This window comes from Coffea eugenioides, chromosome 11, assembly GCF_003713205.1.
Source record: "Coffea eugenioides isolate CCC68of chromosome 11, Ceug_1.0, whole genome shotgun sequence".
Classification (NCBI taxonomy): Eukaryota; Viridiplantae; Streptophyta; class Magnoliopsida; order Gentianales; family Rubiaceae; genus Coffea; species Coffea eugenioides.
The window spans coordinates 45,974,022-45,997,476 of NC_040045.1; the positions used below are offsets into that span (position 1 = coordinate 45,974,022).

A 23,455-nucleotide genomic window follows, 5' to 3' on the forward strand; every position below is an offset into this window, starting at 1 on the left:
GTTTTGTAGTCTCCTTCTATCTCTTTTTTGGTTTGTTATTTATTTTTTAATTCCCCTTCCATCTCCTTTTTATTTGAACAAAATTCAGATTTTTTAGACCAAAGTATAGGTTTTCAAAATCATTTATTCTCTCTCCAAAAAGGAAAAAAAGAGAGAGAAAGAAAAGGAAAAATGAAAAAAGAGAAAAGGCAGTAAAAGGATGAATTTATCAAATTATTAGTTTAATTTTGACTTTTTTACTATTAGCCGTTAAATTTTAACAAAAAAAACTAATGGTGACATTTCAATCCAAATCATGAAGGGGTTATATATAAGTTTTTAAACTAGAAAGAGATACGCGATGAAACATCAAAATATGGAGGGGTAAAAAGTAATTTACTTAAAAAAAAAAATTGAATAACGGGCACCAATTTGACCGTCCGAGCTACGGCGTTTGCATAAATATGATGGAGAGACGGGGAGGAGATACATATATATGTGCGTAACTGCGTATACCGTAATATGGTAGTATGATATGTGATATGTGGCTCTCAGCGATAACTGGATCCCCAGGCCCTACAGTAAAATAATAATTCTGGCGTAGGAATCCTTCGACTGCCGTCTTTATGAAATTCTCATTCCTTCTCCTCTGTACATATACCACTCACTCACAGCTAGGTAGAAACGAATACAGGTTCAAATTCCGAATCTCGGAGAATTAGGGCAAAAACCAGAACCAACGATCTGTTTTTTCTTATCTCCCAGTTCGTACCTTTTTTTTTTCTTTTTGGGGGGAGCGGGGTACCGACGAAGGAATTAAGGATGGGGCGGAGGAAGGTGGAGATTAAGAAAATCGAGGACAAGAACAGCAGGCAAGTCACGTTTTCCAAGCGGAGAAGCGGACTGATGAAGAAAGCCAAGGAACTTTCCGTTCTCTGCGACGTGGATGTTGCTGTCCTCATCTTCTCTGGTCGCGGCAAGCTCTACGACTTCTGCAGCACCAACAGGTTCCCTTTCTCTCCCTTTTCTCCACCCTCCACCTCACACAATATGCATGTTTTCTCCTAACCGACCTTCCTTGTCTTGTGTCCAGATCTTGTTTCGTCTCTTATTATTCGTTCCAGTGCTTTCTCTCCCGCAGTTTATTTTTCTTTAAATTTGTGTTAGTCGGCCTGGGTTTTGAAAATGTAATTTTATTGCAACGTTTGTTTCCTTCAAAGTTCAATCAATCACTATTGCGTGATGTTTTATTGCTACGGTTATCACCTGAGGACTTGGTCCTAGTTACGATTTTTATTTTTAAAACCAAAAATAAAAAATCATGTGCGATATAATTTCTGTTTGTTGGAGAGGGGGGGGGGGGGAGAGAAAAAGCCGCAAAAGAAAAAACAAAAACCACTATTAGAACTCCAGAAACTATGAAAAGGCGTCTCTTTTATTGGTTAGGGGATCATTGTGCAGGGATGGTATAGAGGTGCCGCAGAAAGAGAGTACGTGTCGTCTTTTCTTTTTTCTTTTTCGCATACATCATGCTTTCTATTTATGGTTAACTACTGGTTTCCTGGTATGGGCAACAAAATGGGAAAGGGGCACGAACTGCCTGCTGTCTTTCTTGTGAATACTGCTTACGCGTAGGCTGTTGGCAAAAAGTAGCTGCTGCCTTTATCTTGTTTCACTACTTGCCTGATTACTCATATTATGTTGGGAAAAGATAAAGCTTCACTGCGTGCGATACAGTCTGTCATTACGCATTAATTAAATAGGATGTTCAACCCAAGTCAAACTTGTCCCACGTGGTGTTCCATCCTGCATTACAGCATTAGTGGTCCGGATGGATGGCTTTGGTGTAAGATAAAAGGATTGATTTCGCATGTGACACTTGTCACGTGTTTCCCATTTCAAGTTAGGGGTACTGCTCATTTGGATGTGTCTTGGCCTGATGTACCATCTTAACCATTCAGCCTCGCCTATCTCGCATAGGACAACCAAATGGCAAAGAGTTTTCCTCAAACGCAATGCTTACCACCTTGCCATGCTGAGCTTTGGCAGAATTCATTTTCAGTTGAATGTGCTAAATGGACCCGAACCTAAATTACTCGTGTGCATGCTGGTGTGAGATGGATTGATTTGTTGGATGGTTTGACTGGGGATAAGGCATTTGTGAACCTTAGTTATCATTTACAGTCTAAGAATTCTTCTTAGCCACATTAACACTATTGAGCACCAATGAATAACGCCATCATGGTGAGAGCATGCCAATATAGCATGATTCTTTTGAATCATTTGATTTCTTTTGTTTGTTACAATGCCTTATTTAGCAGCATCAACTGACACATAACGCACAAAAGTTTATCCCAACTTGTGGAGTATCCTAGTATTTTGTATTTTAGAAAGTGGAGAATATGACACTTGGTAATCATATAGTTAGCAATTCTCATAAACCCCATATTCTTAATCCATAGTTTACGAAGCTGGGGAATGGGACTTTTGAATTCAACATCATAAGTGATTTTCATATCCCGATTCATGTGAAGTGGTTTGATATGGATTGTCTGCATGAGCAAATGAAGTTACTCAATTTGCCTAGGTGGAGAGGGAGACAATTTAGGAGGCATTTGGTAAGAGGGTTTTTGGGTGTCAAATGGTGTGGATTCCAATGTGTCGAAATCATATCTTAAAATTTAGAAATCCTCAATCCTGACCAATTGGGAGGATTTGGCTAATTATCATATTTAATTTTGAGTGATACTAAAAAATAAAATTGCTCTCTCTCTCCTAGTACTCATCTCTTTCCTTTTTGTCCCTAAACTTCTCTTTCTTTAGTTCATCCTTCTCAGGTCTCTCTTCCCATGCCAATAGCCCCTACATCTTCTCTATCGCCTTATTTTGGAACAATTAAATCACCTATTGAAAAAAAAAAAACTCATGGTCATTGGAAAGAATTTATGTGGTAATTCCTTGCCCATTCATGATTTGAGGATTCGCTACTTCTTAATGGCTCTCAAGAGTTAGTAAAAAGAGAAATAACGATAGTTTGCCCTTAAAGACCCCCCTTTTGGTTATTCTAGTGATTTTCAGGAATTCAAATTAACTTTAGAAGGTTACTGAGTGTTATTTCCCATATGTATTTTTCAATTTAGAGGTGAATTAGTGGCGGTTGTAAGGTTGAGATGCCACCGGTGGTGGTGCAATTGCGAATGCATGTTAACTAATGCAGAAAGGAAAATATCTTTTAATTCCTATCCCAACCAAAATTTTATGAAACAGTACTTGTAGGAATTTTACTCGTGTTTAAACTCGAAATGGAACCTTGTATATGATTCCAATTGCGATTCCAAGTTTTGAACATGAATCAAACTGTCCCTCTGTAGTTCAAGAAATGATTTTAAAAGTGGCTCCTTTTGATCAAACTACATTTAGCAGTGCCAAGACTTAGTCCATTGCATGATATAGAAAGCAAATAGAGAGAGAAAATGTAGAAACTAAATTTAGAAGTCTCGAGATTTATGGTAGATTAGCGATATGCATATCCTTTGCTTCCTCAAAAGAAAAAAATTTCCAAAGCTCTTACATCCATGTTGATTGATATCCTTGGCAACACTGGTTCATGAAGCAAACATGAAGAACTTTTCACATCATAGAACAAAGTAATTAGCAACCTCAATCTCAAATAGTTGTCATTTTCCAAAAGTAAGATGGTTCAATAACAGGTGAATTTTTTCACTAGCCAACTTAGCTTGAAATGACTTTTTGAACTATCTTATGGAAAAAGTTAAATCCACACATCTAGTAGAGGCAAGCATTCACAGAACTAGATCAGCTTTATGAAGAACAAGTCATATCAATGACCAAGAAAACTTGGGAAAGGAACCTTCCACTTCTCTAGAGATAAAGCCATCTGAAGGGTAAATGGGAACCCGCATTTTTATTCTTTTGTTTTCTCATAGCACACTTCCCTTGAGAATTCTTTACCCTTTGTCTTAGGGAGACCAAAAAATGCACTTATTTTGCATTGGATTAGCCTTTCCAAACTTCCTAAAAGAGATCTTATACTTCTTTGCATTGCCTTAGTAACGCTTAAATTTGATTAGTTGTCTTTATGAAGGCAAAAGAGGAAGTTCAAAATCATCATCATGAAAACTTTAGATCAAAGTCAATCACCCTAAATTTATGAATGGAATCTTGAAATCTTATTACAAGTGGTTGAATTTGCCATGCACAAAAGGATATTTTATTTGTTGAAAGATCAGGAAATGGTATGTTTCCATTGGGTTCTTATAAACTTTTACCATATGCAATCGATTGTACAACAAAGGTTTAAAGACCAAAAACACAAAAATGTCATTGAAATTGAAGACGATGTCTCTAGTGCTTTTCTTTTGTTATTGTTTTTGTTCGAAATCTTCAATCAAATAATCAAAATGCTATTGCAAACTAGGAACTAGGATATAGTATTCTATTGTTTTTTATAGTTGGAGTCACGTTATAATCCCACTTGTATTGAACCAAATTATTGTATTTGGCTTTTCAATTTCAAGAGATAGATGTTCATCTGCTAATAAGGATTGAATTATTCATACCTATATCTTACATTATACATATCCTATGTATATTTCAATTAATAAAGAGCACATTGGCGAAATGTCACCAAACTATTAGGTTGTACCGCTTTTGATCTCTAAACTAATTTGTTAGCAAAAAATGTTATTGAACTAGTAAATTTGCGACATTTAGGTTATTCTGTCTAAATATTCCATTAAGAAAGACGGAAACAAACTTTTTAGGGGCAATTTCTTCTACATAGCTTTTTGTGTGCTATAGAAGAAACAATGGTGGGTGGAACTTTTAATTGACAAACTTAGACCAAATTTTCTCAATTTCAAATGATGATACAACTTGAAACCTTAGATCCACCACCACGATGGTCATCGGGATTTACCTTCTTCCCTAACCTCAAACCCCATATAGGACCCTAACTTTCCACCAATTTCTAGTCCTCTCTCACCTTCACCACCTAGTCTTCCTTCCACACCTCCCGTAAACCTCCAAGTATTGTCAAATGCATATTTGGCCTTGAAGTCCAAACTGCAAACACCACAATCCACACTGCAGCTGCGGAATTCCCCAGTCTACCGGATCTATTTAGCTCAAACTTGATTCTTTGACTCTCTAAACTTGATCTTCAAGTTTGACTTCAAGGGATAGTTAAAGATTAAAGCTTTCCACCTTTCTGGCAAGGGACTTTTGTGACTAGAAGTTGATATTGATTTATTCACTTAAGAATTTGAAGTTAGTTGCTGGACTGATTAATTGGTCTTACTTTGGACAAGTAGACAAATATTTGAGGATAATTGTGTTCAAATATGCATACAAGGAATCGTAGTCGGCAAATGGATACAAGGCTTATGCAATGGTGATAGGTGGGGTAGCAATGGTGATAGGTTGAGCGGCCACTGCCTCCACAATTTCACCTAAGAGTTCAATGAGGGGTAATGGAGCGTATAATTCTAAGTATAGGGGATACATTCGAGGTGGTTTTGGACGTAGGTAGTCGAGACAATTCCACCAGTCATAGCTTTTTCCTCTTCTTCCTCCTCCGCCTTGCCACAAAAGGGTGGTGGTGACATTTTTATGGAAGTTGCACGCTATTGTTCCTTCTATAACACACAAAAAGCTGTACAGATGAAATTGCCCCTGAAAAGTGTGTTTTCGTCTCCCTTTAACAATATTATTAGACAGAATCACCTAAATGTTATAAATTTACTAGTTCAGTGATATTTTTGGCTAACAAATTAGTTTAGTGATCAAAACCGATGCAACTTAATAGTTTAGTGACATTTTGCCCAATTTGCTCATTAATAAAATATTTGACATGCTACATTTCACTTGTAGAAGAAAAGATGCCTAATTACATTGGCTATTTGATGAGTTAAATAGTCATATCCATCTAATTTTTGTAGCAAAGAATATGCATAAAATAATGATAGAGAATAACATGATTGTGTGCCCTTACAAACAAATGAAAACTACTATTATAGAGAATAACGTTTTTTCTTGACATGTCTATTATGGTTCTCGGAAATAAGGAAAAATTTGAGAAATAATAGGTAGAGGGAACGAATACCACCTTGATCGCATATAAGTATCTTGGACAATCATGCCATACATAAGGGCCACTTCCTTAGTGGTAAGCAAAAAAGTATAAATACCTTATTAGAGACTTAGAGTATTAAGGTACTTTTTTGGATAGGTTTAAAGACAATAAAAAAAATCACACAAGTCTTGTAATATTTGTATATTCAAATTATTTTTTTTGGGAAAGAAAATCAACTCATAAAACAATTTAGGTTGGTTCTTAAACTTGAAGATGCGAATATAAATATAGCAATTCAAATAGTTATCTATAAACATCATTTTTTAATTTCAGGTATTGCAATCAAAAAGTAGTTAACACAACCATTTGTCTACATCTAAAGTTAAAATAAAGATCCAAATTTAATGCAACTAGATGTGTTTGTGCCGTCTAAGCTGTTTATGCATGAAAGTCTAGATTATTTGCCTAATATTTCTTTTCTATGTTAAGTTTTTGCTTTATTTTTAATAGAGCTGCAAACGAGTTAAGTAGAGTCAAATTGAGTCGAGATTTATCCTAATCAAATCGGGTTTTGGCCTAATCGAGTCGAGTCTCTATTCCATTTTACCAATCTCGAGCTCGAATTCGACCTCAACACACTCTCAATTGTAAAGCTCAAGCGTGAGTTGGACAACAAATTTGAGTGGAGTCGAGCTCGAGTTCAAGCCTACTAGAGCTTAAAAAAATAAAAATAATTATTTTATTTTTTAAAAAATAAATAAAATAATAAATTTTTCTTAACAAATAATAAAATATTAGGAATATATATAATTTTTACTATTAAAATGAAAAATTATATATATATATAAAATTGAGCGGCTCGTGAGCTAACGAATTGAATTTCTCTGTGCTGGAGCTCGACTTGGTTGGTTCAAACTTGACTCGAACTCAATGTTGATCAAGCTCGAGTCAAGTTTTGACCGAGCTTGACTAAAGGTACTTGCAGATGTATTTTTTTTCTTTTTTTGCAACGATAACATTCTTATAACCTAATCTATCATATTCTAGAGGGAGGGGTGCCTAAAGAGGCCTAATCTAATCTATCTTATCCTATACTGTAGATGTAAGACAGACTTTTTAGAAAAGGAACTCTGGTTCAACAAAAAGTTTGAGCCCAACAAGTCCATCTAAATCAAGTGTGATGTTTTCTAAGTACTTGTGCTAAAAGCTTCTTTGAACTAAAGTAGGTAAATCATTGCTCAAGTGGCATATCCCTTTAAATCTTGAGATTTGAATTTTCATTCAAAATTAGGCAAATTTTGTGATAGTATTGGTTAAGTTCAACTAACCTATAAATGTGTTAATCTATGATGCTTTGTTATAACTAAAGGTTGGGTTACAAGGACATTTGAAAAATTACATCAGATATCTCTCAACTTATACATTGATTTGATTCGATGCAGACATGACAAGAAGCAACATTTATGCTACAAGAACTAGTGGGGCCTTTCAAGGAAGGTTTTCTCCACAAGGTCTAGTCATAATATTAATATTATTTTAAGAGGAACAAACACATGAAAAGTTTTCAAAAAAAAAAAAAAAGAGGATTGGTGTGAAGAGATTTAAATTAAAAAAAAAAGAATAAACAAGTTCTTAGTTAATTCATTGTGATGTGTTCTAATTTTAATATACGGAAAAAAATCTGTTATATGTTTGATAGTCCTAATAAACACATTTTTCGAATAAAACAAAACTAGAGCAAATTGGAGACCACTTGAGGTTCTATACTAGGGGCCTTCAACTACTAAGTGTATTACATGAACTTACAAAAAAGTGTATACTTGTAACCATTTTGTTAATTGCACCCTCAACCTTAATAGACTTTGCTATGGAGTTTCAATCACTTTCTTCATATAAGCATGCCTAGCGGTTGCAAGAACTCCTATTCTAGTGCTTGAGCACCACAATTCAACTATCAATTTTGATACAGTAGCACCTGTGACTCCCTCTTCCACCTCAATTCGAAAGTGAATCTCACTAGATACAATTAGCTCTAAACTAAAGAAACAGTAGATCTACCACCATTCACAATTTTTCAACCAAATCATGTGAATCTTGAGCACTGTTTAATAATTCAATTCAGTGTTTAAATTTAATGGGTTCAGATCTTAACATGTTCAGACGTATATTGATGACAAAAAAAGAACATTTGATTTAATTAAGTGGCACTGAAATTTCTATGTAAATCTTGTTCCAACATAAGTAATAAACTATTCACTTATCATTTAATGTGATATACACTCAAATATATCAAATTTAGTATTTAACAATTCAATAACTTGACATATTCAGACTTTAGATTTCAGATTTCAATTATATCAAACGCATCCTTGGACTAGAATTTTCTTCAAAACAAGGAAAATTCATATCAATAGTATCAAAATTCTCCAAAGTTTTTGCACTTCTATTGCTTCTAACTATTTCAAGTTTTTGCACTTCCTTAATTGTTTCTCACTATTTCAAGGCACAATTGACATCAAATTCTCCAATATCTACTAATGAGCTCCTCATGTCATAAGGCTTCCATGTGCATGATTAACTAAAAATTTATGTTGAGTCAAGAACCCCAACTTAGGGCTTTTCCTTTTTAACATGCTAAAATAAACCCCTGTGATATTTTATTATCAACCTTGATATTTGAAATTGACAAAATGTCTAGAAATACAAACTTTTTTATGAGTTTGCTTATTAGAGACACGTTTAGGTCTCAAATGGCTGTAGAATATCCTTTTCTCAACAATGCTCACGTAGTGAGAGACAACACAATTTTGACACCTTAAGTTTTGGTTTTTTTCCTCCTCAAATTATGACCTTGCCTCTTTTTGTGCCTTGGCACAATATTCATTTGGTAGTTGGAATGAGATGAACTAACCAGCACAAAATGTACTAAGTAGCTACGCTTACTGCCAAATTATCTGCAAGGCATTAAATTTACACATTATTTTTTTTTTTGCAATACTTATGGTATACAATTATCTTGAAATGCATTATTCATGAATCCTGAAGATATATATGTCCTGCAATTGTTTATATTTGAGCCTACCTATTAAAATTTAATCTTGTATTGTTAATGATGTTGTTGCCCAAGGAAGCCTTTGATGGAGTGGTTGACTATGCATTTGACTACCATTAGTCCTTGTTCATTCTTTTCTTACAACTTGGCATATCAGATTTCTTTGACAGCATTGGATTATGTCACGGTGATGAGCATGATGAAGGTTGTAGTGCAGTTGCACTTGCTAATCTTTTGACATTTGGAGTATACTTGAACCATGACTAAGTTGTAGACTTCCAATTATGAAGCTACCTTAGCTGGAAAGGTCTTCATATGGTATTTGTTATTGCTTCAAAGCTTCTTGAATGCAAAATATCAGTATCATCATTAATTAAACCGTAAAGGTCATCAGAACTTTTCTCAAACTATCTATAAGTTACAACTAACGTTTTTATTTGATGAAGTTGAGCTGTCCAATCATTTTGATACAATATTGTAATGGGAGAGATCTACGAGGATTTCACCAACATGTAGTGAACATCTTCATATACATTTATGCTTGGATAATCTGTAGGATCTGTTATCCCTAGATGATTTTCCCTTGCATTTGAAGATATAATAATGGTCAAATTCAAATTTTTTAGTTTTGACTTAACTAATGAGATACTTTTAGTATCATCAATTATTAAAAATCTTTTGATGTTAACAGTCTACAAGTCGCTGAAACCAAATCAGCTTATTGGATTAACTTCTTTCATACTCTTCAAGCAAAATCGGGATACAAAGAAGGGGAAAGAGGAAGGGGGAAAGCACAAATACGCTAATTTTATGCACTTGGTATGGGGTACAAAAATGCATTAACCAATACTCTTGTGATGGTTAAATTAAATGTTTTTCCTTAGAATATTTAAGATAAATACCCTTATGATAGTTAAATTAAATGTTTTCCCCTAAACTATTTAAGGATTTTTGGTTGAAATTCTAGTTTGTTTCCTAGAATGTTCAGATTTTTTTCATGTCCGAGAGCCAACTTAGTTTGGATCTGATAATCTCTAAATGAAGATTTAGTATTTCTTTTTCCCTTCTTAGCCAAAGTATTAAATTTGAAGTTCACACAAGTAGCAGCACAAAGCTTAAGATGAACCATAGAACACAACTTCTGCTGGGACTAAAGTATTATCCGTTAACTTGTATAAAACTAAGTTGTAACATCATTGTTGACTAACATTGTAATAATTATTGAATCTCTAAGATTGGAAATTGTGCGTGTAGCTTCTCAAATGGACTAAATGGAAGTTGAGCTTTCGTAAATAAATAAATTAAAAAAAAACACACACACACACACACACATTTTGTGTTAGGAAATGTAGTCAGTTCAAGTTTTGATTGCATATGAACAAGTTAAAATTCATTATAACACACCCTATTTTTTATTTCAAAAACCTTAATTTGATTGAAACCTTTCTAAAGCAAACCAAATACATGATATTCATTTACAAAATTGCTAAACCGAATTATAAAAAAATCCTCTAGACATCAATGAAGATCACAAAAATCAAAATTTAAAGAGATTACCAACTTTTCGCAGAGTCTAATTAACCTCAAGTAAAGTAATAAGGCTAGTGTATGAAACTTGAGGTCAAAGGTTAAACATAATCTGTGTCTTGTTATGGTATTATAGATACATTGGTAAATACTAATCTACTGGTATTCTCTTCCTGGTCCTTATGAGAAAGAAAGAGAAGTGTAGTATGTAAAGAAACTTAGTTTAGGACAATAACTATTGGATGTGTTATCACGAGATGTAAGAAGGATGAAGTGAAAAACAATGATAACTCAATTTAATGGGGTACTAGGATAAGAACAAGGAGAAAAATCCACAAGATTAGGAGTATGCTTAGACAAATGATACAGAGTGAAAATCAAAATTCTCTTTTTGTTGCTTCGCTTGTGGGTATTGATGATAATCAGCTAAATGACATCAAAATTTGATAATACAAAATATTAGGCCTTGAGCTCCTTTGGGGAGTCTGAAGATTTTCTAATAGTGTAATTTGAGCTTTTTGACCCTGCAAAATCAGATTTCATCAACACCAACCTATCCCATCATTTTTATCTATCTACAAGATCTTCTTTTGCTTGACTAAATTCCGTAGAGTTTTCTTATTTCCATCTTGGATATGCTGATACCGTTTTATCTTGAATCTGTCATTTAATGTTACACACATCTTCTCATATTTCATCCATTTTGCAAACTTCTAACAAATTGCATTGGCAAAATAGTAATATTATGGGTTCCTAGTTTGTAGAGAGCAAAGAGAAAATCCCTAATGGGGACAGTAGCCTAATAGGGGAATATGCAGAAGAAAGCTGGGCAGCTTGCCTTTTGACTTCAAAAAGATAATCCAGAAGTCAGGAGTAGGATAAGCAAGACAGATGTTGAGGACATTGGGGTATTGGTTAGGCATAACTGTAGAATAAAATAACTTCCTACTTTGGGTTTATGTTTAGTTGATGTGTTTAAATGGAATTGCCTCCTTTTAGCTGAGTTAGACATAACTGTATGCAAGGTTTTTGTTGGTCATTCCTCACTAACCAATCTTTATCAGAAATCCAGATCATAATCCTTCATAAGCTTCTGCCAACATCAAAATACTGTATTTTTTTGCATACTTTAAATATTCCTCTCCAAAGGTTCTTTTGAGCTAGCATATACCTAATAAGACTAAACTTCCTTAGCTTGCTTGGTCTGTAGCGCTCCTGAATAGGGCTATCTAATTGTCTTTGAAATAGAAGCTCAAGGGAAGACAAAATCTTCAAATGTAGGAACTCTTTGGGTTAGCTACTCTAGTAGAAAAGCTATATGCACAACAATGTCTTATTTCTTGCGAATGTAGTAAGACAAATAACTGTCCTTTCTCCTGCATCAAACTCAAGACAAATGCTATATTGAGTACATATTCTTAAAAAATAAGTAGTGAATACTAAAATGTTAGTTTGGATGACCTACATGATTCCAATATAAATAAATAACACATTGACGTTTTAAGATTAGGTACAATAAACAACTCCATGTTAAGCCGTGGATATCTGTTTACTAAAGATTGTGCCGATGGAGTACTTGTTGCCTTCTACAAAAGATATAATTTGCATATTGGAATAGGTCACTTGGAGAAGCACAGTTATTTTTCCCAACATAGAGCATTACTAAACAGCATTTCTCTATAAATGAGGGACTAGGCTTCAGTCACTTGCTATTGTACCTCGGTCATGTATCTTCGTTGTCTTTGGAGCAGAAACAGCTACTCATATATAAACTCATATACACTCTTAACACTTCAATTACTATGTCTAAGTTGCTGTTATTTTCAGTTTGGCCAAGATCCTACAACGATATCGCAACTACGCAGAAGCAGAAGACGGGTCTGCAAGAATTAGCGGCGTAGAGGTAAGTTTGTGATGTGCTTTATGGAGCTTAAAATACTTGCAGCATAATGTTGGCTTGTTTTGGACCTGTCAACCACTGGTGCAGGGTAACAGTAAGTTTGTAGCTTATTGAGGTTAGAGCAAGTAAAAGGAGTTATTGGAAGTGATGAAATGATGACATCTTAGCATTCGACTACTTGGATTTAGCATTGAACCGCTTATGGCTCGTATGTCACTATCTAAAACAGCATTGAACTGCTTATAGAGCATGTTTCACTATCTAAATCTCCTAATAACATTGGAGAAGAAATTACAAGCACTAAACATACATTGCAGTTATCTCAGTTATTACCTACAATTGTAGGACAGATAAGCTGCAAGGATTTGTTTCACTCAACCGCCCACTAAATCACTAATGTCAATCAGGAGTCTAAGTATTTGCCAAGCTTAAGTGTGTTTTTTAGCATAATGTTTTGGAATGTAGAAGCCTCCGGATCATATGCTGATTGCTTTATATAATTCCATCTTTGTGTTACCGAATAGTCTAGTTTCTGCTTGGGTGGACATATTTTTATGCTAGTTGATTTACTAGTATTTCCATTTCTGTTTCAGAAACGTAACCCTGAAGGCAGAAATGTCGTGACAATCAGAAAGCTGCTGGAAAAAGTTGAAAGGCACTGACATAATACCTCATCTCCTTCGACAACTATAGAATCTAATGTTGTCTCTGTTTTCCAACAGGGATCTAGAGGAGCCAGATGTTGACCACCTTAACCTGAGTGAACTAGTGCAATTGGAAGAACAACTTGAAGATGCACTCATTCAAACAAGATCTAGGAAGGTATGTTTTTCTCCAGTTTTCTCAAAATAGGTGTAACTGTGTAAGCTATTTATTGAAAGAACTCGTGCAAATCTGCAATCTGACAGTAGAGAGAATAATTCTTTGTATTGGTGTTGCCACTTCGACTGTCAGATATTTTCAGTAAAAGGATTTCATATCTGTGTTTCCACTTCCACTGTTACATAGTTTCAGTAAAAGGATTTCATAGATCCGTGTCTCTAATTTTTATGATTAGTTAACATGGCTACTTTGTATAATTGTATTTAGCACATTGAAGTATTTCGAGATTAAGCCTGCATAACTAGAAAAAGTCACTATGAGATGTGGTAATTACTATCTTTGACTTTAATAGCAGAAAGATTTCTTCTTTGACTTTTAGTAGAATAAAGGTGTCTTGGGACATCCTTATCCTTAAAAAGGTAAATGACCAAATAAGAAATAAAAGGTTCTTCGCATCATAGTAAAATAATGTACTTTGTTCCATATTTGTTGTGACACTAATGATAGTTATGGCGCGAAAAGAGCTAGAATGACAGCTACATCAAGGTTAATATTCCTAAACTGGTTTACTAGACATGCTAATGTGTAGATGGTTGGACAAGTGTGGGTTGATGAGAATTATAAGGTTATTGTTGTTTCCAAAAATTAGGCCCACAAAGCAATTTTCTCTATCTGGGTACAGTACCATGTCTTGCATCTTTCCTGAGATCAGTAGATTGGAATCTTCGAGTGCATGAATTGTTAATCAGCTTGCCTCTATCTTTACTGTACAATTAACAAACTAGTTATCTAAAATGAGATCAGACTTTTGAATATAATGGTGTAACTATAACATACATGAGAAGCAGTCAAACAACTAACAGAGAGCGGGAAAAAGAAAGAGGCCCAGAAAAGTAAGATGGTGAAAGTTCTGCAAGAGGATGAATAAGCCATGTATCATTTGGGAGGAGACTGACAAATTTTCAATGTTCCTCCCCTATTCAAGCACACTTCTGTTGATTCCGTAACTCTCATCTTTTGTTTCTTAACAACTTCTGGTTTTCATGATTTCGGGTTTCTTATTACTTTACCTCATGTGATATTTTCGTGCAGACACGATTACTGATGGAATCAATAACCAGTCTAAGTGAAGTGGTATGTCAAAGCAATCTGCAGCCTTACACTTTTTTAGAAACATTTTTCCTATTTCCATTTTTACTACTGAAATTTGTGTATAAAGAATATATGCCCTCAAAAGTAGATAGCATATTCTCAATCCTCATCAAATTCTATGAAACGAGAAAGATTATCTTTCTCCGATACAGTTATATGTCAATCAACATCATGTCAAGGAAAATTTTCCACTGGGCTGGATCTGCGGTTGATATTATATTTATCGTGTATTTAGATATAGAGGTTCCTAACAGATATATCTGCTACGCATCTTCTGATGTATGATTAGACTTAGAAATAAAGTTCTTGCAACACTGAAATTCTTCTCTACAACTATATATAGTACTAGCATTTGAATGTTCTGTGGACTTGCAACAATAACTATATAAGTAGCTTGAATCAATTTATCCATTATAGCCTAGTTTCATCACAACGGAATTTGTGGAGGACTCAAGGACACAGACAGTTGACTGCAATTATAATAGCATATTAAAAATCAGTCAACCTACTTACCTCCACATCTCTACCTGCAGGAAAAGATGCTGAGGGAAGAAAACAAACTTCTGCAAAATAAGGTAACAGATTTTCTTGTTAAAACTATAAAGAAATGGCTCTTATAGACATTTACTCATGACTTTATTTGCAAATTGCAAACAACTTACAGGTAGCTGCAGGTACATCCAATGAGAAGAGGAATGACTTGATCCTTGAATTTGGGGACCTTACACACGTTGGAATGATTTCTGGGCAGCGACAGGCTATGCTTGAACTACTTTAAGAGTAGAAGATAGTGAGACAAGCCAGTTTGTGCCTTTCTGAGTGCTCCAAGGGAAAATATACCCGTTAAGGCAATGTGATCCTACTATACAACTCTTCATAAGCAACTTTTTATAACTTGGTTTTGCGTCTGACATCACTCCGCTTCATAACATGAGATTGAAGTGGGGTACGTTCTCCACTTGCATTGTTCTGTCACATGCTAACCCAGGTTTCTGATTAAGCAAAAGAGAATGAATCTTAAAGCAAAGCAGGTTGCCTGCAAGTTGGTCATTGGTGAGTATTCTAACTAAAAAATACTTAAAACTGCTTGTACCACCTCAATGGCATACAGACAAATTTGGTAATGTAATTACATTGCCAGTACGTTTTTGCACAACACTATGCTCAGTATCAGACTATCACTAACAAGTGACGACTCCCAATACAAGGAACGAAGCTGGTTATTGAGAAACCAGTTCTAGCAGAAGGTAAAAGGAAATGGGGTGACCATTTCTTTTTCTAATCGTTTTTCTAATTTGTTATGGCAGCATTGTCCATACGAGACAATTGTAATGTGCTTGCCCTGCTACTCAAGTGCAGCCTAATAAATAATATACACATAAGTACTCTTGCGGTCTTTTGAACTGACTTCAGTCGAGGAAGGACTGAAGAAGATAGAAGTATTGGGTTCTGTTGAAAGGACCAAGCAAGCTGGAAACCGGCTTTAACCGAACCACAACCCCCCCCCCCCCCCAAACACAAGGAAAAAAAACCCAAAAAATATATATATACATATATATATATTTCATGCATCAGGAGTTATGGGAATGGGAGAGTGATCATATCAGAAAAAGAATGGAATTCATAATGGTTTAGGATGGAGGAACATGGGATGCTAGACAGGAAACTAAATCATTGGAGGGACCGATCTTCATAATTTCGGTGGACCATGTAATGCCAGCTATGCAATTCGAACCTCAGAAAACATATTCAGTTATGTGGTACAACAGGAATCAGAGGTAAACGTCCCAGAAAGGAAAGAATCTGAATCATATGCAGGTTATATGAGCTGTGGAACAACGAAGAACATATATCTTGAGATTTAGCAAATCATTGACACAAAGGAGACACTCTGATTTGGCGAAAAGACAGGAAGAAAAGGAAAGACTGAAATATGGTGCATGGTGAATTTGGTTGATGACCATGACTAGGGCCACTTCGGCCGAGCCAGGTACTTGAGCCTCTCCAAGTCGAATCCGGAAACGGAAGACTTGAGAATAGGCAGCGTAGCCATTCTATGGCAACAGAGGATTTGCAACTTAATGCCACGGACACTAACAAAATGAGGGCTTTTTTTTTTTGGTTGGTGTTTTTGGGGGGGGGGGGGGGGGGTTTGGCATGCTTGAAAGAAAATTTGTATGAGCAAGAATGCTGACAAAGTCGTAAAATCATATTTATTCTTAGCCAACAAAAGGAAAAAAATAATAACGATCATTATCTTGCTTCTCCCTATATCTTGCATTGTCGAGCATCGTTCCTTACTCCGCCTCACCGCTGGGGATGGCCACAGAGGCAACAAGAGGAAGCGGCGACCACCCGGCAAATATATAACCTTGCAAGTATCTTAAAAGAATTGAAATCAGAAGTGTATCATCCAAGGTTGGTAGAAAAGTTAAAAAAAAAAAAAAAGAAGAAGTCTATGCAGTGTATATACTTGCGTTTTTTTTTTTTGGATGGGATTATAATGCTACAACATTAGCGAAAATACAGAAATGGATGAAAATTCACGCAGAAAAAAAAGGCAAAAAAAGGAAAAGGAGGAGGAATGGAAAATACTACGTTAGACGCATACATGAAGCCGATCGGCAGCGTCCAAATAAAGGATAGAGTCGGTTACAAATGGCGGCAGTGGAACAAACTTACAGCTTTTAAATTATAAAATAATATACGGATAGAGAGAGGTTGGATGTTCCACAGCGCTCCGGCCGCCCATTGCCATTTGACTGCAGAAAGATAGGAAGCAGCCATTGGCCGGTAAAACCGGTTGCCTTTGCCTCTCGACTCCATTGATCATTGATGCTTTATTGTTCCATAGACTTGGTGGTGGCGCGCCACATTTACGCTTTTCTTTGGACTAGTAGTTTATAGCAGCGCTGCTAATTTATAATACGAGGAGCCTGCCTAAAGCCGTGGATTGAGTTTGACCTCGAGCATTAGAAAAACTAACTTTAAAAATAATAATATTCATAGTAGCAGTGTACAAGGGACTATAATTAAGAAAGAGAGGACGGATATAGGTGTAATGTGCTTGCTGGGCAGTGGACATTGGACAACGTAGCACAGAGTCACCTTTCAAACTTTTTTGGAGGCCAAAAAGAGTTAGTGAGTGTTTAACCCTCAGCTTTTTCTCATGAGTCTGTTTACCCGTACCCTTTACTGCAATTTTTTTTAGGTTTTAGGTGTTGGGAAATGAAAGAAGTGACGTATAGATCAGAAGGCGCACCAGCCAGCTCGTTTTCCTTTTTCTTTTTCTTTTTCTTTTTTTTTTGGGTGTTATCAAAAGTTTAAGGCTCCATTTTCATTTTTTAAAAAACATGTTTCTCATATATAATGTTATACCAATATGCAATCAAAAATAACTTTAATAATATGTCTATACAATATATATAAAAAACAACTCTAAATATATAAAAAATAAAATTTACACTATTTTCTTCTTCCGTCTATCACTGCCACTCACCACCGCCATCCCTATTCACCATCGCTAGGGGTGTTTCGCGAATCGAGCGGCTCGAATACGAGCTCGACTCGAGCCCGTCAATATCGAGCTCGAATCGAGCTCGAGCTAATTAAGTCGATCTCGAGCTCGAGCTCGAGTTCAAAAACATTAAACTCGCCGCTCGCGAGCTCAATTATATATATATTTTTTATTTTTTATTTTAATAGTAAAATTACATATATATTCCTAATATTTTATTATTTATTAAAAAAATTATTGTTTTATTCATTTTTTAAAAAAAATTATTTTTTATTTTTTAAAAATAAAATAATTATTATTATTATTTTTATTTTTTAAAGCTCGAGTTCGAGCTTGATATTTTGAACTCGTCGAGCTCGAGCTCGAGTTCGAGCTTCATAAAATTAACTCAAGCTCGGCTCGATTAGCCAATGCTCGACTCGAGTTCGGCTCGTTTGCATCCCTAACCATCGCCACCATCCCCTCTTTTCTCCTATTTCCTTTCCCTCACTCTTCCTCCTCCCCTCCTACCTTCCCCTTCCCCTCCTCTTTCTCACCACGTCCCACCCCTCTCCTTCCTTCCCAAATCTAGCCTCGACCATAGACTATGATTTGGCCTAGATGTCGTGATCAGAGATCTCGATCTGATCTCAACCAGATTCGGGAGGAGAAAGGAGCTGTGAGGAATGGCGGGGAAAGGGAAGAAAAAATGGGATGAGGAGGAAGAAATGAGGGGATGGTAGTGGTAATTTTTAAAAAAAATCATAAAATTTGTAAGTTTTAAAAATATTTCAAAAGCACATAAAAAAATATCATAAAAATATTTATATTAAAAAGTTTTTTATATGTATTGTTACAGTAAAATAGTTCAAAAATATCAAAAAAAAATAGTTAATTCAAATGAATCCTAAATCATTTGGAGTTCGGTAATAATTGCGGGTCAAGTCAAGTCATGTCCCCAACTTACACAGACACATACTTAGAGATTATTTTTCTGATGGAAAACTTTTACGCTTTTAATTATTTTTATTTTATATATGCCAAATTAATATAATATATTTTTCTACAGAAATTCTTAAAAATAGCATTCCAAACGATAATTCTTACCCGACTGACTGTCCACAAACAAGCAAAGAGAGAGGGACAGGTGGCATCTGTATCCGGTACCCTCCACGAGCCCCTGCTTTTGTTTGTGCTTGTGATTGGCTCAGTAAACGCAGCTGCTGCACCGCTAAATTTGTGGTTCATACTTAGACAGCGCTTTTGCTTGCAGGAGTGATGTCCTATCAAATTCCACAACCTATAAGCTATAACGCAGCTTTCCCATATGCTACTCCACAACTCTACTTCCACCTGTGTGCAATCGTGGATGACTTGTTACAAATCATGACACTAGCAGTATAGTTTGTTTTCTGAGTTGGAGACGTTTGGAACCCAAAATGGGGACCCGAAAATGGAACATTTTATTACGTACCATAGCGCTTCGCTGATCGGGATACATAAACACTTTTTGGATTGTGAATTATTAGAGATATTTTTACTGTAGCACTTTTTATGATGTGATGTATGTGAGATAAAAAGATAATTTAAAAGATAAAAAAATATGTTAAAAATTATAATGATAATATAAACAAATATATTTTGCTAAATAAATCGCAATCCAAACAAACCCAGTACTACTGTAAATAAAGAATTTTAATGCCTTACTAATGTAAGAACACTTTACATACAAATGTATGTCACTTTCATTTGGAGGTGAATAAAGATTATACTAATTCATACATCGAATCAGGCTCAGACTCAAAAATTTTCCATTGAATAAGGAATAATTTCATAAACCGTCCTCGAGAGTTGTAACAGTTTTCACTTAGTACCTTTTAAATTTAAAGATTATTACTTGTCTCCCCTACTTTTAACTTTTTATCACATTGTCAGCCTATTTTAAAATAATTTTAAAACTCATTTTTAGATAGACAAGAAGATGTTTTCATTTCACAAGTGCCCTTTGCTGTTTTAATCTTCTTTTTTTTTATCAAAATTAAAAGCATGTAATAAGATATTGAAAATAAAGACAAACTATACAAATGTGTAATTTTAGTGGACACAATATAACAATAGGTATTTTAGCATTAAAAAAAAAGTTTTAAGAATGTATTCAAAGTCTTTTCAGCCCAAAAGAAAAGATCATTTCTTTATTGTGAAATGTTTTCGATCAATTTCAGGAGTTTTTTAAAATTTGTAGAATTTTTTAAAAATTGCAAAATTTTGTGTTTAAATTGATGGCTTGAAAACTAGGGGAAAAAAGGACAAAAGGCAAAAGGTTTATGTTTACAAACTCATTTGAGATTTTGTTAAAGACAAAAATTATTATTTTTTATTCAAAAATTGCTTGTGGATGAATTTAGGGATTTAGGTGTTGTCTAAATCTATGGCTTGAAAACTTGAAACATATGTACTCTCTTAACTATATATTTAGAAACTTATTTGAGGTGTTTTTAGCACACAAAATTTTATTTTCTTCATTGTAAAATTCTCGGATAATTTTCATGGTTTTCTAAATTATTTAGAATATCAAAATTTTATTATATTTCTTGTATAGGCTAATTAAATTGGTGGGAAAATTATCAATTGGTATATCAATCTTTTTAACACCTTGTAATTCCTAATTAAAAATTCATATAGGCTAAATTTTCAAAAAATAATAGATAAACTAGATTTGTTATGAATCTAAAATGCTTTACAAGAAACTAACAATATTGGAATGAAAATATATTCTCTAACCACCAATAATTTTGTTAACAATATATTTTGAAATTGGTTGGTAATATTATAAAATGTTAAAAATAGGGAAATCAAGTGATATTTTTCAAAATTAAAAAGTGCTAAGTGACATTATCACAAATCTCATGGCAAGTTAGATTTTTTTTTTTTGCAGTTCTAAATTGTGTTTATTTCCATTAATTCGATTAACTAGTGGTCTAATTCATTAAGCCCACATAAGATATCTTGTAAGCTTTAAGGCTAATTCGATCATTTCATCGGGGCTGAGGTGTCAGAAACCTCAAGAAAGCCCCCTAAAGCTATCCCTTGAATCTCTAGTCAATAACAAGTTAACCTTCAAAAATTTAGGTGAACCGGATATTATATCATGTGATCTAAATTTTGTTACACCTTGAGTTCGTGAGTTGATGAAATGGTGTGACCACATAATTTACATATATCGGATCTACTCAAGTGCTTGCTAACTTTCAAATTCACGGATGAGAAAAGGCAATACATAAAAAGGGATGACTAAACTTTAAGAGCATTCTGCTCGAAAAACAAAAAATAAAAATTAGAGAGCATTTCAGTGTATATTGATTTCGTCGTAGTAGGTAACAACTCTTCTTAATTTCTTCTTCTTCTTCTTCTTCACGTGTACTTTATTCCCACCCTGTTAATCTTGTCTCGCTCCATTAACAAGTTTTTTTTTTTTTTTCCCTCTTCTTTTTGGTGAGAAAAGTCATCAAGCAACAAGTCTGAGTAAGATGAAAATTGGCGTAAGCAGTAAGGAAGTATGAGATAAAATGATAAATAAACCGACTCAATTTTTAAGGAGGTCTTTGTCACGACAAGAACAACTTAGAAAACATCCCGAGACATGCCCACTTCATTTCTTGACTTTGAAAACCGTGGAAGTAACTTGGAACAGCATAAAAGGCTTGACTGTGGGTAAAATACACAAACAGGACAGGAAATTCTGGAATTTTATTTAAAATATTATTTAAAATAATTATGATAATACTTTTTTTTTATGATATAACGCATGTGTGATAAAAAATAGTTAAAAAATTAAAAAGGTAATTAAATAACTTATTTGTAGTGCAAGAAAATAATTTTTTACGAATAAAGTCAATTTAAGCACACCAAGAATTTGAAATAATTTTGTATCCAAAACCGTCCATTCAATTCCCCGTTGAAGATTCTACGGAGAGCGACTTAGCAACCAACTATGATCATTTTGGCTGAAACTGCCGACATCATGTGTCGCGATCAAATAAAGTGAGAACACCACAAAGTAAAGGGTTCATGCATGGTTTCAAAAGTTTTTTTATTCGACTTTGGTTTGTGGTTAACTTGGGATTAGCCGAAAAATAAGAAGTTACAGCTAAACTAAAACCGAAAATGAATTTAAGATGGAACAAAATAATATGGTATGCGCCTTAAAAAGGGAGAGAAAGCTGAAACCACCAGATTACTGCTGATACCTATGCTCGTGTTGGTTGATTATGCAACTATTAATTTGTTACTCGATCGTATAAAATTCGTTTTAATTTATGCTTCCTTTCCTGCATCCGTCTTTCCTGTCTAAAAGATCACCAAACATTTGAACACAATTACACTAAACCTCAGCCGTAATTGTCCAGCTCGGTAAACATTTTACAGTCGGTACTAATTCTAAGTGGTCACTGGGGTTTGCTGGTTCGGTGGCTTTCTATCTAAAGTGTTGGTAATTAGTACTTGGTGATTAGGGATGTAAGCGAGCCGAGCCATAATCGAGTAGCTCGCGAGTAGCTCGGTCAACCGAGTCTCGAGCTACTCGATTGTCATTCGAGTCGAGTTTCGAGCCAATAGTTTGAGGCTCGAGACTTGTCAAGCTACTCGTCGAGCCAGAGGTATTTAAATAATATATTTATAATTTAAATAATATATATGTATTATAATTATAAATTGACCATTATGGGTATAAGTTTTACAGAATTTACAATAAACTTTTCTTTATAATAAAATTTCATAATGGCAAAAAAGTAATAACATAATTGTAAAAAGACCTAAAAAGAAAAAATGTCTAAAAAAGGGAAGATTGGTCGAGTCGAGTCGAGTCAAAAAGCTTTATTAGGCTCGACTTGATAAGACTTGACTAAAGGTCGAGTCTTATCGAATCAAGTCTCGAGTTTAAAGCGAGTTCCTCGAGTCAATATTCAAGTATCGATTTTTTGTACTCGGTCGAGCTCGAGTCGAGCTCGAGCTTAGGTATATATGAGTCGAGTCGAGCTCGAGTATAGCAATACTCGAGCTTGACTTGGCTCGATTACATCCCTATTGGTGATAGCCAGCAAGAGTGGTTGCAGCAGAGCCATGGGCGCTAATCTATTTTCTATGGACTGCAAACAAGTCTAGGTCATGGCAGGTGATTAAGAAGGGGCCGAGGAAACAAAAGCCCCACCTCCATAATTCATGCATGCATACGTATGCGATAAAGACTTGGATATGAGATGATGATAAATGTGCGGATTACTGATGAGCTATTTGTTGCTGAGGCTTTTGTAAGAGTGTGTAATCATTTCCTTCAAAAAAATAAAAATAAAAAAAGAGCATGCAATCAGGCCAGAAAATATCAAACCATCCTCCTCTGGCTTTGGTGATGCTGCCCTTGGGGTCAGTCGACGGGAT

At 34.8% G+C, this 23,455-nt stretch overlaps 1 protein-coding gene across 1 annotated transcript; it reads left to right on the forward strand.

Annotated features, from left to right (window-relative positions):
- Window positions 1-532: 532 nt before the first annotated feature.
- Window positions 533-15,669, forward strand: LOC113753880 (agamous-like MADS-box protein AGL27). Its single transcript, XM_027298147.1, has 7 exons — window positions 533-986; window positions 12,480-12,555; window positions 13,146-13,207; window positions 13,275-13,374; window positions 14,467-14,508; window positions 15,060-15,101; window positions 15,191-15,669. Exons 1-7 carry the CDS (start codon window positions 802-804, stop codon window positions 15,302-15,304), a joined length of 621 nt encoding a protein of 206 aa, XP_027153948.1. The 5' UTR covers window positions 533-801; the 3' UTR covers window positions 15,305-15,669.
- Window positions 15,670-23,455: the final 7,786 nt, after the last annotated feature.

Coding starts and splice junctions, on each gene's coding strand:
- LOC113753880 (XM_027298147.1), top strand. CDS start 802: ATGGGGCGGAGGAAGGTGGAGATTAAGAAAATCGAGGACAAGAACAGC. Junction 14,509..15,059: donor TAACCAGTCTAAGTGAAGTG/GTATGTCAAAGC, acceptor CTCTACCTGCAG/GAAAAGATGCTGAGGGAAGA. Junction 15,102..15,190: donor ACAAACTTCTGCAAAATAAG/GTAACAGATTTT, acceptor AACAACTTACAG/GTAGCTGCAGGTACATCCAA.